At 44.3% G+C, this 17,130-nt stretch overlaps 2 protein-coding genes across 2 annotated transcripts in view; one reads left to right on the forward strand and one right to left on the reverse strand.

The window, feature by feature from the left end:
• LOC144324883 (C-type lectin domain family 2 member A-like) overlaps positions 1-17,130 on the reverse strand; it is a 110,782-nt gene that overhangs the window by 51,552 nt on the left and 42,100 nt on the right. The gene's annotated exons all lie outside the window — the stretch shown is intronic.
• LOC114590954 (killer cell lectin-like receptor subfamily B member 1) lies at positions 11,043-16,052 on the forward strand. The gene is made up of 5 exons (XM_077923542.1): positions 11,043-11,139; positions 12,102-12,149; positions 13,704-13,858; positions 14,247-14,356; positions 15,623-16,052. The coding sequence occupies exons 1-5, from the start codon at positions 11,043-11,045 to the stop codon at positions 15,741-15,743; spliced, it is 531 nt and encodes a 176-aa protein (XP_077779668.1). The 3' UTR covers positions 15,744-16,052.

Consider the following 17,130-nt stretch of genomic DNA (forward strand, 5'->3'; position numbering starts at 1 on the left):
TATTTATTTATTTATTTATTTATTTATTTATTTATAAATACATACCCTGCCTTTTCCCCTGACAGGGACTCAAGACGGCTTACAGAGAAAAAGAAGAACAGCCAAAAACAAATAAGAAAAACAACAATTTAAAATAAACAAACACACACTGATAAAATTAAAATTACACATATACATATATTTAATCTATTGAAACAATACAAATGATCACAGTGAAAACAGCATGGCACCAGTCTTTTCGTTAGAAGCAGTCAGTTCTCCAGAGCCTGTTAGAACAAGAAAGTCTTCACCTGCCAGCGGGAGGACAACAAGGGGGGAACCAGTCTGGCTTCTCTAGGGAGAGAGTTCCAAAGTCTGGGAGCAGCCACCATGAAGGTCCTTGAGTAGTTTTTTTAGGACAGAGAACAAGATGTCTAAAGGAGAGTGTGTAGCTAATTACGAATGGGGACACATGAAGATACTCAAAGAAGTACAGATCCCTTCTGACAAATCCAGTGAAGCAATGTGATGCATAGCTCGGAATAGATTTTATTGTCTTCAAAGGCGCCACAGCTGCCTTCCTCAGGTTGAATTGCTGGAAATCTGTGGAGAGAAGGGATGAAACCGCTGTCAGTGTATGTGTAAATTGAAATTCCTCAGTATGCCCTGAAGGTCTTGCTGAAGCTAAGCAGGTCAAGGTCTGGTCAATACCTGGACGAATGACTGCCTGGGAACCCCATGTGATGGAGGAATGGTATCTTCCATGATGGAAGAAAGATGGAACAGGATAGAACAGGAATATAAGAAAATGAAAAGGAATGAAGTGTTGAACAAGGTAACCCCACTGAATTCAACAGGGCTGATGTATCAGGAGGCAATTTTGGACTGGGCTCTTAGTCTTTCAGGTGTATGCTTTGTGTAGTAAAGATGAGCAGAGCTGCAATACCTTTAAGAAGTGTATAGACATGGTAACCTCTACAGTTTTCCTTTTCATAGCTCTTCTTGCAAGTTCATCATGCAAAACTATTGATTTCCACAATTTCCCCTACCCGGGTGTTTCAGTACTCACAATTTCTCCTTTAACAAAGAGCTGTTGATCCAGATCCATTTCTTCTTTGGCGATGACACGATAAGTCCAATCCATACTAGTTTCCCATCTTTCTGGATGAATTTCTATAAAATATGATTTAATTACATAAACACAGTGCTTTTTTCTTAAAAAATGTTTAGGGATACTCTCATTTTCCTACTTGTATTGAAACACTGCCCCTCAATGAGGCCAAACTTACATTCACAAAATGTTTAGGGGTATGTGTACCCCTGCGTACCCCCCCCCCCCAGAAAAAAGCACTGCATAAACAGGATGTGGACCCCAGGCAAAGACCTTGCTGTGTGGTGGACAGGGAGCTGGGGAATAGGTCTTAGCACATAGCTTTGTGGGTGAGTGGTTCTCAGATCCAGGGAATAGACCAGTGGTATGTAGCTTGGAGATACTACATCTTGAACCACTGTTGTCACTTGAGGTGCAGGTGGCCTCTGTGGCAAGGAGCGCCTTTTAATCAGCTTTGGCTGGTAAGTCAGCTGTGGCTAATGGGTCAGATTCAACCAAATAGCTTTGGGATGTATCCTCACTGAAGCAGTCAAATGCAACGTTTCCTGTTGCCTAGAGTGGACACACCGGGGAACGTTGCTCCAGACAGGGAGGACTTCCTGTCATACCTGCTCTGGAGCTTCCTCCCCGTGTGTGTGACCAGGTAGATGGGCGTGACCCTAGCAGACCATACAAAAGGTCTAGCCACACAGCCATCTCCCCCTTTCCCATTGTCTCCTTTGGGACTCCTCTTCTGGCTCTTACATGGCTCATCCTTACAGAGGATGGAAGCCACAAGGTAGAAAGTCAGAGGCCTAGCTCAGACTTCTTTGCTCACTAAATGTAACTGTAACAACAAGATAAAGCCTGCCTTCAGATTTACTGCTATGAACTGAATCTTAGTGAACTTTACTCTTCTTCTTAAAGAAGACTGTTCTGTTATTATTATTTTAGGAGGGGAAACTTACCAGGAACATTTCAGACTGGACAAGCCAGACTGGATCACTTAATTTAAATTATTCTAACGAATCCATCAACTTGCTTCCATGTGCTCTGCTGCTTGCTCACTAGCATGAGTGAGGAGGGATAATATTTAATTACTGCCACCGCCCAATTTCTGTTCTCATCCTGAAGCAAAGTTCTTAACCCGAGGTAATATTTCTGGGTTCGTGGAGTCTGTAACCTGAAGCGTATGTAACCCAAGGTACCACTGTAGTAGGTGTCAGTTCAATGACTCCCGCTTGTGCAATGGGAATTCCCCCCTCCCCTCCTCCTGGCCCCCCCCATTCCTCCCCCCTGGACTACAAGAAGATCAAACCTCTCCATTCTTAAGGAAATCAGCCCTGAGTGCTCACTGGAAGGACAGATCCTGAAGCTGAGGCTCCAATACTTTGGCCACCTCATGAGAAGAGAAGACTCCCTGGAAAAGACCCTGATGTTGGGAAAAATGGAGGGCACAAGGAGAAGGGGACGACAGAGGACGAGATGGTTGGACAGTGTTCTCGAAGCTACCAGCATGAGTTTGACCAAACTGCGGGAGGCAGTGGAAGACAGGAGTGCCTGGCGTGCTTTGGTCCGGGGGTCGCAAAGAGACAGACACGACTAAACGACTAAACAACAACAACAACAACAATATATTGAAGGGACAAGATTCTCACCTGGAAGAACCCTTGTCTTGTGCTCCATGCATCCGATTCTCACAGTGCAGGCCTATTTGCAGCCAGTAAGCAGGCACTCTCCCCACTTCTGATTCTCAGCAAATGGCATTTAGAGGCATACTGCCTCTGGCAGCAGAACGAGACTAAACCCATCACGGGCAGCAGCCATTGGTAGCTGTCTCCTCCATGAATTTGTCTAATCCTCTTTTAAAGCCATCCCAGTTGGCGGTCTTCCCTGCATCCTCTGGGAGTGAGTGCCACAGCTTCCCTACGCACTGCTTGAAGAAGTATTTCCTTTTTTCTTCCCTGAATCTCCAAACATTCGTCTGCATTGGGTTGCTCCAATTTCTAGCCTTATGAGTGAGCGGGGGGGGGGGGGGACACCTTTCTGTGGGCAGTGTTTTCACATAGTTCATTATCTTAGTCACCTCTCTCATGTTTTCCCCTTAACTTTGTTTCCCAAACTAAAAAAGCTCCAAACATCATAACTTCTCCTCAGAAAAGGAACTTGGCTTCAGCCCCTTGATCATTTTTTGTTCCTGTCTCTGAACGTTTCCATCTCCACAATATCCTTTGTGAGATGGGGCAAGCAGAACTGGGCAGTATTCCAAGTGTGGCCACACCAAATAAAGGAGTTATGATATGGGCAATTTTATTTTCAATTCCTGTCCTAATGATCCCCCACAGCCGTTGCACAGTGGGTCCACATTTGCATGGAAATGCATGCCCAGGGTCTCATTCCTGGTGAGTCACCACCAGACCCCATTCATGTATATGTGAAAAAGGGATATATATATTGTCCCCACATGCATTGCTTATACTCTTGCTCACATACAATTGCATTTGCCATTTTACTGCCTGTTTCATTCACCCAGTTTAGAATTCTCTTTCTTGAGTGCCCAGCAACCCCCTTTTCCTTCTCACTACCCTATGAGACAGGCAGATGCCAGCAACATCCCCCAACAACAACAGCAATCTTGAGTAAGCAAGCCTGGCTATCTCAACCACTGCTCACCCCCCAATTCTAGATCATGTATGAACAAGTTAAAAAGCACAGGCTCCAACACTAAGCATCAGAAAAGAACTTTCTGACAGTAAGAGCTGTTCATCAGCAGAACGGTGTCCCTTGGAAGGTGGTGGACCCTCCTTCCTTGGTTTTCAAGCAGAGGTAGGATGGCCGTCTTTCAGGGATGCTTTAGTTGAGATTCCTGCAATGCAGGGGGGTTGGACTAGATGACCCTCAGGATCCCTTCCAATTCCACAATTCTATGATTCTGTTATTCTATACTGATCCTTGGGGGATTTGTCTTCCACCAGCTCATATCCAGCATGACTGGGTAATAATACTAATTTGTTGTTTAGTCGTGTCTGACTCTTCGTGACCCCCTGGACCAGAGCACGCCAGGCACTCCTGTCTTCCACTGCCTCCTGCAGTTTGGTCAAACTCAGGCTGGTAGCTTCGAGAACACTATCCAACCATCTTGTCCTCTGTCGTCCCCTTCTCCTTGTGCCCTCCATCTTCCCCAACATCAGGGTCTTTTCCAGGGAGTCTTCTCTTCTCATGAGGTGGCCAAAGTATTGGAGCCTCAGCTTCAGGATCTGTCCTTCCAGTGAGCACTCAGGGCTGATTTCCTTCAGAATGGATAGGTTTGATCTTCTTGCAGTCCATGGGACTCTCAAGAGTCTCCTCCAGCACCATAATTCAAAAGCATCAATTATTTGGCGATCAGCCTTCTTTATGGTCCAGCTCTCACTTCCATACATCACTATTGGGAAAATAGTGCGGCGCAAAAATGTATAGGACAAGTTCAAATATCTGCTGGAAATATAAAGAAAAAGAAGGTACCATTTATCGTATGTGGTGGACTTGTCGGTACCTACATAGAATCATAGAATCATAGAGTTGGAAGAGACCACAAGGGCCATTGAGTCCAACCCCCTGCCAAGCAGGAAACACCATCAGAGCACTCCTGACATATGGTTGTCAAGACTCTGCTTAAAGACCTCCAAAGAAGGAGACTCCACCACTGTCGAACAGTTCCTACTGTCGAATTCCACTGTCGAACAGTTCCTAATAAAAACATTTCTGGTTGTTGTTGTTGTTGTTGTTTTAAAGGTTATTTTAAACATTTTCTTCATTTCATTATATATCATCTCCCAGAAAGCTTTTATTACCTTATAAGACCACCAAAGAAGCAAAAAAGACTTTTTATGTATGCAACAACAGCAGCAAAGATTTTATTGGCCCAGAGATGGAAAGAAGAAAAAGTCCCTACCAGAGAGGAACCGCAAACCAAGCTGTTGGACTATGCCAAAATGGCAAAGCAGACTGGAAAACTCAGGAACCAAGAGGACAAAAACTTTATAAAAGAATGGGGGAACTTTATAAGTTATTTAGGAGACCACTGTAAGCAGATGGAAACACTGGCAGGATTCTGATTCCACTTGTATTGTAACAATTACCATGGACAATATGGACTGATGGGTTTGGAAGTATATGCAGTTGTAAAGGTTCAAAATGGAACCCCAAGGGAGGGGGTGGGGGGAAGTCTCTGCATATGGATATATATTCGGATTATTATAATTTTGTATTTGTAAAATTTAAAAAAAATTCAAAATAATAAATAAAAAAGTAATAGTGTGGCATATATACACCATTCCACAGAAGGAAAGTCATTGCGGTGGCAAACTCCTTTCTTGACCAACACCTACATTTCAAGAGAGCCCCTGCATAGGCAGCTGTAGCATGTGGTGCTGTGGTCTGAACCACTGAGCCTCTTGGGCTTGCCAATCAGAAGGTTGGCGGTTTGAATCCCCACGACGGAGTGAGCTCCCATAGCTCTGTCCCAGCAATTTGAAAGCACGCCAGTGCAAGTACATAAATAGGTGCCATTGTGGCGTGATGGAAAACAGCATTTCTGCACACTCTGATTTCCATCACAGTGTCCCGTTGCATGAGAGGAGGTTTAGTTCTGCTGGCCACATAACCCAGAAAGCTGTCTGTGGACAAACACCGCTCCCTCGTTCTGAAGCAAATTGAGTGCCACAGCTCCATAGTTGCCTTTGACTGGACTTAACTGTCATGGAGTCCTTTACCTTTAACTTTTCCTCCTCCCACTCACAGAATCATAGAATTGTAGAGCTGGAAGGTACCCCAAGGACCATCTAGTCCAACCCCCTTCAATGCAGGAATATGCAGCTGTCGCATACGGGGATTGAACCTGGAACCCTGGCATTATGAGCACCACGCTCTAACCAACTGAGCTATCCAGCCGCATTCATGGAAGCCTCAGTCACATCCCTATATGGTTTAGCTATAACCCATAACTGGAGATGGCTTAAGCGTCTTTCCAAAAGCCAAAGTCCATTCTAAAAGCTGAACAATACAAACTGAACAACTCACAAAAAGTTTTTCAAACAAGAACAACAACCCTGCCCTCCACCCCCTGCCCTAACCACCTAATAAGGCTGCGAATGTGTTGTATGTATTGTGGTTGAAGAGAAGAGCTGCTCCGGAAAGAGATCTTTGGCCATCAACTCAGGCTATAGCAGCAAACCTTCAGTGCTCCTTCGACAGCCCTGCAGCCCTGAGAGGCTTCTCTGCAGCCTTTGCTTGCCAATGGAGGGCGAAGATGGTTATACTGCTTTGAACTTCCAGTCTAGGAGGGCTGCATCAGGAACTGCCGCTGGGGCTCAGAAACAAGGTACTCCGTTCAGACCCCTTCGTATCTTCCAATTTTTGTCTGATTCCACTGTAATATATCGGTTGACAGACGGACATGATTTTCATGATTTTCATTTATCCTGATCGTAGAAAGTTCATTTGTACCGTTATAAGCAGTACTTTTGTTTGACTAATGAGACGGAATTACAGAAGGGTGCATGGCACGTAGGGATGGGGAAGAATTTCAGTTTTGTTTGCATTTTCATGAGAAACTACCCAAATTGCACTATTCGAAACAAAACAAAACTGTCTTTCAAAATTCGCACTTGTGTTTGAATTTTGCAATGCAGTTCTTCAGCCACAAAATATGCACAAATATGCATATACTGGTGTCTATAAATAATATACAAAATTTAAATTTAAATAATATAATCATCTAAATAATATACAAAATTTCAGAGGAAATCGCTAGCAAAAATGTGTATACATGAAAACTGCATATAAAAATGTGGGAGAAATCTGAAGTAAATGCAGATGAATTTTCATTAAAAATAAATAAATGGTTGGAAGCAATTCTCAAAGTTAAAGCTGACTTTTTAAATGATCACTGCTACACAAGTGTGAAGGGTCTCTGAATAGGTAAAGGGGGAGGGAATTTTCATTTGAAGTTCACATAAAAATGAAATCAAGATTTGCCTGCATGTTTTTAAACATGAAGAGAGCAGAAATGTTCCAGTATTCAATTTATTCCTTGTAAAGAAACCTGGAGTTATTTCTGATCATCAACAAGTACATTAATGTACCCAGTAATACCTCTATGATTCTCAGCACAATTTCCTTCTATACGGTATTTGTTATTTTGTACGCCCCACAAAAAACCCCACAAAAAAAGCAGAAACAAGACCAAGGATGTCATTTGTTCTTTTATAACAAGTTTGTTGTCTTGATTTCTTATTATGCCGGTGAGTTTTGCCATTTCTGCATAGTCCATTAATTTCTGTAACCAGTTTTCTCTCTTCTGGACTTCATTTCATTTGACGGCAAATAACCTTCTTGCAGCTGTAGTTGCATACATAAATAAATTTCTATACTTTTTAGCTAGTTCTAATCCTATAACTCCCAAAAGAAAAGCTTCTGGGATTTTTTAAAACAAATATATTATCTTAAAGATTTTTAGAAAGCAATGGAAATGGTTCAGTAAATATTTACAAATAAATTGTAAACAGACATTAAGACATGGGCAAGATTATTGTAAATCCCTGCAGTTGTTGTTGTTTTTTTTAAAAATGAGATATATATGAGCATAAAAGAATAAGTGAAGATAATTTGGAGTATGCAGGAAATGATGAAAATAAATGTAAGGAACCGCAGAAAAGGGGGGAAGGTAGCCGAGGTTTGATATGTTAGAATTATTGTTGAACTATTGTAACGTATATAAATGAAAATTTAAAAAGATGCAGAATTGAGGACAATGCAAATAAGATTAGGTATGCTAGTTAGCTTGGAAAATAAGATGTGCTTTTATTTTACTTTATTTTATTTATTATAAGATGTGCTTTTTATTATTTTATATGCTTTTATTCAAATTCAAAGCATGCATGTAGCATGAAGCGTGCGCATAGATGGGTCTTTGCTTGCTGCTTCTTCTGCAACATTTCACACTCCTTCCCCCAGCCTAGCGAAGAAAAAACACTTCTGTAGATGCTGCCCCCAATGTCCTGGCCAAGGCACAGTTTAAAGGTGTGAGCATGTTGCCTGACCACCTGCTCCACCCACATCCTTTTCCTATGCACCTACTGAGCCACGGAGGCGACTCATGGTGAAAACTACAGCGCCTGCCTGTCCTCTTCTCTGCTAACACCTGTTCCCCACTGGGCCTGCCCAACAAAGGATGGTAACTCTTTTGTTTCACTAAAACCCAGGACATGTTTTCAAATGCAATGGCCAAAGGTTTTGCTACAGAACTTCTTTCCACCTCTGGTCCACTTCCTGCTTAAAGAGAATGCCTCATGTTTTAGCATCTGGCGCTCCATTTCTTTTTGTCAGGTTAATGAGCAATATTGGTAGGCAACTAAATTGCGTGTCAAGACCCCAAGACCACCCCCTCATTGATGAATAAGACACAAGGACACAGATATTAGGTTAAGGTTATTGGGCAAATTTAGGCCACAACTTTTTTGGTTACAGAATGTGAGCGGTATTGGCTTAGGCAATGGAATTGACCCAGCTATATCTGACTCCTGCCCATTATGCAGGGAGTCTGGTAAGGGTCAACCACCGGTAGGGGGTGCCCTGTCAATGCAAACCAACTCAAGCTCCCCCTGGGTTCCCAACGGGGTCATGGCATGGCCCTAGCCCAGCCCCGGACTTCAGACAAGAGCCACACCCCTGGATTCCTTTAACGGAATACCCTTAAACTTGGAGGGGCAGGTGATGGCCACACCTCCCCTCCCCCATCATAAGATCAACCAATGCCTAAGCGCCAAATCTTACAAAGTTGTGACGATTGCTGTGAGGTAGGCGAAAACCAAACGGCCCATGCCAATTTGCCAAGTGGAAAAAATCCTACCAGGCCCCTCAACGGCGACCAACTGAGGTCCATAGCAAGGCCAGATTTGAAACCTGAAAATAGGGAGGAAGGGTGGGAGATCGAGGAAGTGAGCCAAGAGGAAGCTCTGTGGCTCACACCTCAGTTTAAATGGGGCCCAGCTACGCCCCCCCAGCCACCAGATTGGCTAGCAGGTGAATGACATGGCTGGGAACCTCCGGGGGATGCGGGGCTTCGTGGGTGGCCACGTGGTCCACTGCAACTCCTCCCCACTGGGAAGTGGGGCAGATTAATTGAATGGGCAGAGTAACTTCCATTTGGACCATGTCTGTTTTACCAGGTACGTCTCATGCCTGTAGTAAGGGATTTGCCCTGGCTGCCCATTAGACATCAAGCTGAATTTTTAAGGTCTTCTTACTTACGTATAAAACCCTAAACAGCTCTTTTCAAGGCTAATACAATGCATTTTGGCAATTTGTGTGGACAGGTAGTGTCCCCCCCCAACCCCAGGCGACCCCCAAGCGGAATAATGACTTGAGACAAAATGCTATGGGATTAAAATTGGCCACAACTTTATTAAGTTTCAGAGGTAGGGAGACCTTGTCTCAGGTATTGGGCGTTTATCCTTCCCAGTCCCCAGCCAGGGATCTGGGAGACATCAGAGTTATCCAGAATGTGTGGGGATTGGGCTGGCTCTGGAGAACATATGTTCAAGCAGAGAGCCCGCCCCCTGTTTTGCCGCCATCGCAGGGGAGAGAAATGACAACCTCTCGGCGTATAGCCAATGCCTCCCCTCAAGACCCCTTTAACGGGGACCCTGGGATCACAGCCGCAAGGGGGGGTCACCGCGTCACACACACCCCATTTAGGAAGATAGACTAAAGGATTCTGCCGAAGGCCTGAAACCACCAAAGTTGTGATGTTTTGCTCAGGGAAAGGCAAAACCTGCCAATGCAGGAAAATTCTTTTCTGGCCCTTCAACAGCGATCATGATGTAGCAGTGCCCACGTACCTGTGGAGAAGAGGTTAACCTGCAAAAGAAGGCTTAATTGAGGGAGGGCAGGGTGGGAGAAGCTCTGGAGCCAACTGATGCTTTGCAGGTAAGATTCTGTTGTGTGGGCAGGGTGGTCCCTCCCCCTACCTGGCCAATCCCCTGGCAGCGCCTCCCCAGGCGGGATTGGGCGATTGGTTGAGGTAGCGGAGATCTCCAGGTATCGAGCCTGGGGAGGGTGAAGCCAGCCCATACTACTGGGAGCCACACTGGGATCCGGGGGCTGCAAGAGACCACGCAAAATGCACCCCCCATTTGATGTGGGGAGCGGTCATTACTAAACAAATACCATTTGCCTGTTGTCTCCTGAAGGGATTTTTTTGTGTCAAAAAACAAAACAAAAACAAATCACCCAGCATTATTTCCCTGCAATGAGTTGCAGGAGACTCTAGTCTAGGCACTGCTGACTCGCATCATTCAAGTTTCCCCTCTCCTCACAGATGCTTCTGGGCTTCCCTGTTGGTACCAGATCACCCTGTGGACAGGAGGCTTTGTGATCATCATCCTGGGGGTGGCTGTGACAGTCTTGGGTAAGTATTATTTATTATTTCATTTATGAATTGCTTTCCATGTGGCATCCTGAAGTGGTTTAAAGGTAAAGGTAAAGGGACCCCTGACCATTAGGTCCAGTTGTGGCCGATTATGAGGTTGCAGCGCTCATCTCACTTTACTGGCCGAGGGAGCCTGTGTACAGCATGACTAAGCTGCTTCTGGCGAACCAGAGCAGTGCACGGAAACACCGTTTACCTTTCCACCTGAGCGGTACCTATTTATCTACTTGCACTTTGACGTGCTTTCAAACTGCTAGGTTGGCAGGAGCAGGGACCGAGCAACAGGAGCTCACCCCATTGCAGGGATTCGAACCGCCAACCTTCTGATCGGCAAGTCCTAGGCTCTGTGGTTTAACCCACAGCACCACCCGCATCCCTTCCACAGTTAATTCCACTTGAAGTGGTTTACCGTACAATAAAAGCACATACAGAATGATTGTCTAACATCTTCCATCAGCTCCAGCCCATTCAGCAGGTTATGAACATTTGGTCTGGCCCAGTATGGCAGCTCTCAGAACAGCAGCAGAAGATGAGACTCCTGACTATCAACCCCAGAGTCTCCGAGATTCAGCAGAATCATCCAGCAAGTTACCGAGCAGTGGGATAAAATCCCTCGAGGAATTTTAAATGGGGAAAATTAGAGCATATTATCACACGTTAAAAATAAGACTACCTGTTAATATATAATCTTCTAATGTTCCAGTCTGTATCTGTCTTGGATTTGAATTGATTCTATATATGTGGTATTCTTGTTTTTAAATTGTGTGTGCTTCATCCACAAATACTGAAAGTACAGTTGTACCTTGGAAGTCAAACAGAATCCGTTCCAGAAGTCCATTTGACTTCAAAACGTTCAGAAACCAAAGCGCAGCTTTTGATTGGCTGCAGGAAGATTCTGCAGCCAATCAGAAGCTGCAGATGCCCCGTCAGACATTTGGGTTCCAAAGAACGTTTACTAACTAGAACACACTTCTGGGTTTGCAGTGTTTGGGAGCCAAAACATCCAAGTACCAAGGTATTCGGCATCCAAGGTACGATTGTGGTGCCATTTGGGATCTAAAGCAATTGATTGAAATGTAATTTGTTCCCTATCCTGAAATACTTTTAACCAAAAGTTTTTAATCTGTGGGCATTCCCAGAGATATGTATAAGTGTTCCATCATTCCCACTATTTCTCCAACACTGTGGAGAGTTATTTTTGTCTATTTTCTTTAGCAACCAAGCAGATAACATAACTACTTTTATATTCATAAAGATGCTGCCATCATTCCCCTTACTATGTGATTTTCTGAAGAAGGCCAAGATGGATTCATACTTTTGTGGGAGGAACTGTGGCAGGTCTCTTTTGCAGCTTGTTTTCCGAATCTAATTGTATCCATCTTCTTTTTCCATCCCTTGGCCTCCATATTTTGATTATGTATGTTAACATGATGCTTATTTATTTAAATAAATGTGTTTGTTTGTTTGTTTGTTTGTTTGTTTGGTGAGGAGTAGCTTTGCAGTTGAAAACTGAGAAAGGAGAAACCAGAGTACATGCTGGCAGATGCAATCTCTGTTTAGACAAGTTTCAGGCTTTCCTAAGACGCAGCCTCTGTAACCAATACCAGAGCAAACCCTCAGGTAAAAATTTATATATTGTACCTGTTTTCCCCTCTCCAGGGAATACCAGGCCTATTTTATTATTATTATTATTTTACAAATATAGGTCACTGTGGAATCCTAATGGGCACAAAATTCACTTTCACCCCGCAAGTTCCCCCGTCACAAATAAGTTTTGCAGTAAGGAAGCAAGAGTCAGAATAATGTTACCAATGGATGTATTGAAACATGTGGTTTGGTCCAAATATATACAGTCGTACCTCAGCTCCCGAATGATCAAAACCCGGAAGTGAGTGTTCCAGTTTTTGAATGTTCTTTCAGAAGCTGAACGTCCGATGGGGCTTTCGCAGCCAATCAGAAGCCAGGCTTTGGAAGCTGAATGTTTCGGAAGTCAAACGGACTTCCAAACGGATTCTGTTTGACTTCCGAGGTACGACTGTAGTTCAATTGGCTTTAGACGTTTAACTCGGTTTCTGTGACTAGCTGCCCCTTTCCCTCTGCTACAAGCATTATTTTGCTACCCACCCACCCCATCTGATCAATCACCTTTTCAGTCAATAAATAAAGCAAAAAGATGAGTGAAATAGCCCACCACTTTGGAGGGAATACTATAGTTGGGCCCACCTGATGCCCTGGTTGTCCAATTGGGAGAAAACGACAGCGTATCGCAAAGCCATTGACTTGAGATGGAACATTTTTGGCGATTTTGCCGATCTGTTGGCGACTTACCCAAACATTACAATCATGTGGTCCTCGTTGCTCGAGAGGAGGACGTGGAGGGATTGTGTGAGCCCGGTTGGAATCAATAAGGCAAGAAAGGTCTTGCAACGGGCTGTGGAACGTAGAGTGGTGGCTCTGGACGGGTGCGTCATTAGGCACCCAGGCATCCAGTACAGCAACGAGGCCCTCTACAGACGGGATGGCGTGCATCTGTCAGATGCGGGAAATGATATTTGGTTGAGGGACATTATAGCAGGGATTAGGGATTGGTTACAGGCTTGAAGGTATTGGCGGCGAGCTTTGCTCGTTTGGCGGTTAGGCATTGGCAGGGGTTATTGTTATGCAAATGAGGGGGGAAGGGAGCGCCATCACCTTCCCCCAATGGAAATGGGTAGTCCGGTAGAGGACTCCGGGGGGCGTTGCCTCGTCCGAAACCTAGGGAGGTAAGGGCCTCCGGCACGCCCCCGAGCGGTGACACCCGTGGGGATCCTAGTTGGCGTACTTCAACGGGACCCCCCACGGCTTGTGGTTAACCCTTCCCGGTCTCCATGCCGGGTAGTCGATAGGAGCCAATGCCTAAGGCCAATACCTTCCAATTCTGTAATCAATAAAGTTGTGGCCTTTTAATGCCCATTAACCTTAAATAATGTGTCCCGTGTCTTTATTTCTCTTGGGGGAGGGGACTTGCCACGCAATTGAGGTTGTGGCTACTGAAGTACTATTGGCGTCAGTAAGCCTAAAGCCACTGGTTTCTGCAGTTGCAGAGTACATAATGTTTTTCTACATTGGAAATGGTGAGCCAGTCACAATCATTAAATTATGTGTCTATCTTCCCTTCCACAGTTAATTCCACTTGCAAAGTGTGCCCTGTACAATGGCAGCTCCACAGGGACAAATGCTACTGGCAATCGGAAGATACTAAAACCTGGAATGAGAGCCAACATGACTGTTCAACAAGGGATTCTCATCTGCTGGTCATCCAAGACAAACAGGAAATGGTCAGGATCAATGATATATTTCATGCAATCCATGAAGGAAGCTGAGTCCAATTGCTTTTAATTCTAATTTAGTAACTCAACAATGGTATCATGCTTTGTGACTTGAGAAGCTTGTGGAGTGCAGGGCCTTGTTTAGTGCTTCATCCCATTCCCACCCATGGCCAGTTCATCAGTGTCTAGATAGGGCTTTGGGGAGATTGACTAGTGAGAACCAAAGCAGTAAGTTGCAAGCAAATTCATGTAACTGTAGCCCAACTCCTCTTTTTATTTAGAAAGTCTTTTCAGAAGGATGTGGTTGATGGTGGAGTTTATATTAATCTTTATTTTGATGTCATCAGTTTGAAAATCAGCAAATATCTTTTTCAAAAATACATTTTCTCTGACACAGGACTTCATAAAAAACATTACAAAAAATGCAAAATTCTGGATCGGACTCTCACTATCATTAGCAGAGAACAAATGGATGTGGATTACAGGCTCCCAGCTTGATCAGAGTCTGTGAGTTCTTCTTATTGTTTTTAACCTAAGCAAAACATCGTGCAATTTTTAGAGCTCAGATTATTGGGGTGTGCAATTGAGGCACAGGTTTCTGCACTGGTTCCAATTAGGTTGCCAGCATTCTCATGCAGAGAGAGGGACTGGTATAAGAGACGCTGCCAAATTCCATTTATAGGTGGTACTTAATACCCACCAAACTAACAAATGTACAAAATGAAAAATAAGAACTGTTGGAAATGCACTGTAAAAGAGGGAGACCTTTTTGTCACTCTTAACACATACATACTGTTAAGTTGTGGGTGAACATATCAGACGACACAGCGTTTCTTCAAACAGCTCTTGTTTATTCAGAGGCCAGAACAGAACTGAACTGAAGGGTTCAGTCAGCTTGCTTATACAGAGCTCCAGTACACATAATTGTAACAACTTTCTAAAACTATCCAATCACTGAACGTCACTTTCAATCCCTTATTTGCATAACTATCTACAGTATCCCCCTGCTGGCCCAGGGTGAGAACTTCAGTACATAACACCTACATTCAAAAAGAACTGGCCAGAAGTTCATTTTCGGTCCTAGAGGAAAATCAGAGGAGAGAGAAGGAAGGGAGAATTGGAAGGTTATTAGCAGTTAATGACGGGTGCCCCCCCATCTCATTTAATTTGGGGTGACCAACTGACCAGTTGGGCTTTGGAAAGTCTTAATGTGGTTGAGGTGAGTCACCGACTAATACAGAGTGTTGCACATCCATTGTTGCTGGGAATGTGCTGAGGTCCAAATACCAACAAGGAAGCCAGCTCTGCTCTCAATCTCCTATATCTGCCCCATTACACCAATTCACCAACTCTCCCTAGGTGGCAAACTGGGCTGGTTATTTTTAGTTCCCAGGATGTAAAGTATGCCCAGGATTCTCCACCACTGCTGCAACCCTCCTTCCCATGCCTCAAAGGAAAATATTTGGTCTTGGGGCAGGAAAAGGGTAAGATGGCCGGGTCCCATTATCAAGCATGCATGACCTTTGTATCCTGTGGACTGCCCTGAGACCTGCGGGTATAGGGCGGTATATAAATTTAATAAATAATAATGATGACTTTCTTCATGCTATCCAATTTGATACTATTCATGCATGTTTGAAGGATTCAAATGCACACAGCCAGCCAATTACACATTTTGGGAACACCCCTGATTTCTATTAAGAATGTGGGAAGGGGGGAATAGTTGTAACAGTCTTCAGTCCTGACCTTCAATTCTACCCTTTCCTTCCACAGATTTCCAGAACCAAAGTATGCCAAAGGGAACTATTGTGGCAAGATAAAGTCTGAACTCGTCGCTGAAGCCTGCAGTATTGAACTTAGATGGATTTGCCAGAAAGACTCTCTTTTACTGTAATATTTTAGCTTGATACAGATAATAATTATGTGGGGTTTTGTTATTTACCAGGAGTGCACAATTTTTAAAGATACCAAATACCGAGAAGATTGTGGAAGGCATTTCTCTATTTTCAGCAAAATACCTCCTGGTAAAATTCTGAAATTTTACCCAAATCATCAATTGCTTTCATCAAATTAGGAATACTAGATTGAGTCTTCGAAATAAGCAGAAGGATACCATCTGCAAATAAAACCAAAGAAAGAGCCCAGAACAAAGGCCAGATAATATCGTATTTTTCGCCCTATAGGACGCACTTTTCCCCCTCCAAAAATGAAGGGGAAATGTGTGTGCGTCCTATGGGGCGAATGCAGGCTTTCGCTGAAGCCTGGAGAGCGAGAGGGGTTGGTGTGCACCGACCCCTCTCGCTCTCCAGGCTTCGTGGACCTCTCCGCAAGCAGCGGGAACGCTCCCGCTGCTTGCGGAGAGTTGCCTGCATGCCGAAGCCTGCGTGCGCTGAGATCAGCGCGTCCAGGCTTCGCGGACCTCTCCGCAAGCAGCGGGAACGCTCCCGCTGCTTGGGGAGAGTTGCCTGCATGCCGAAGCCTGCGCGCGCTGAGATCAGCGCGTCCAGGCTTCGTGGACCTCTCCGCAAGCAGCGGGAGCCAGCGCTGGGCTCCCACGGCTTGCAGAGAGCTGCCTGTTTGGGGCTGGGGTCGGGGGAAGCTCGGGCTGCCCCAGCCCCACGCCTGGGGGGGAAATAATTTTTTTCCCTTTATTTCCCCCCCAAAAAACTAGGTGCGCCTTATGGGACGGTGCGTCCTAAAGGGTGAAAAATATGGTAATTATGTGGAATTTTGTTATTTGCCAGGAACACAAAAATTTAAAAGATATTGAATACCAAGAAGATTCTGTTTTCAGCAAAATACCTCTAGGTGAAATCCAGAGATAACAAGGGAATTCAAAGTAGATATATTGGCTACTGAAAGATTGGTTTGAAATGAAAGTTGAGGATCAACTGTAGAATTTGACAGCACAAAACAGCAAACCTGGCCAATAATTACAGTTTAAACAGAACAGCACCGTCCCTTTCATTCAAAGCAGTCAGTTCCCCAAAACCTGTTGAAAGCAAATTTCTGATCCCTCTCCAGACTAACAAGCTTTCAAACTACTTATTTATCGGACTACTTGGACAAAGTCATTGATTACTGGGTATGTAAAACCTCCCATTATGTATTATTTCTTTTAATGAGATGTAACCATGTCAACTAGAGCGAAATGAGAGGCAGCTTCTTCAAGTCCAACAGCGTCACTAATCAGTTGGGCCACAGAAAATGGTGGTGGAGGACAGTAAATACTAATTTACTGAAATTTACTGGCTTAAGTACAAGTTCTGAAGCCGATCCTA

The sequence above is a fragment of the Podarcis muralis genome, chromosome 2 (genome assembly GCF_964188315.1).
Source record: "Podarcis muralis chromosome 2, rPodMur119.hap1.1, whole genome shotgun sequence".
Lineage (NCBI taxonomy): Eukaryota > Metazoa > Chordata > Lepidosauria > Squamata > Lacertidae > Podarcis > Podarcis muralis.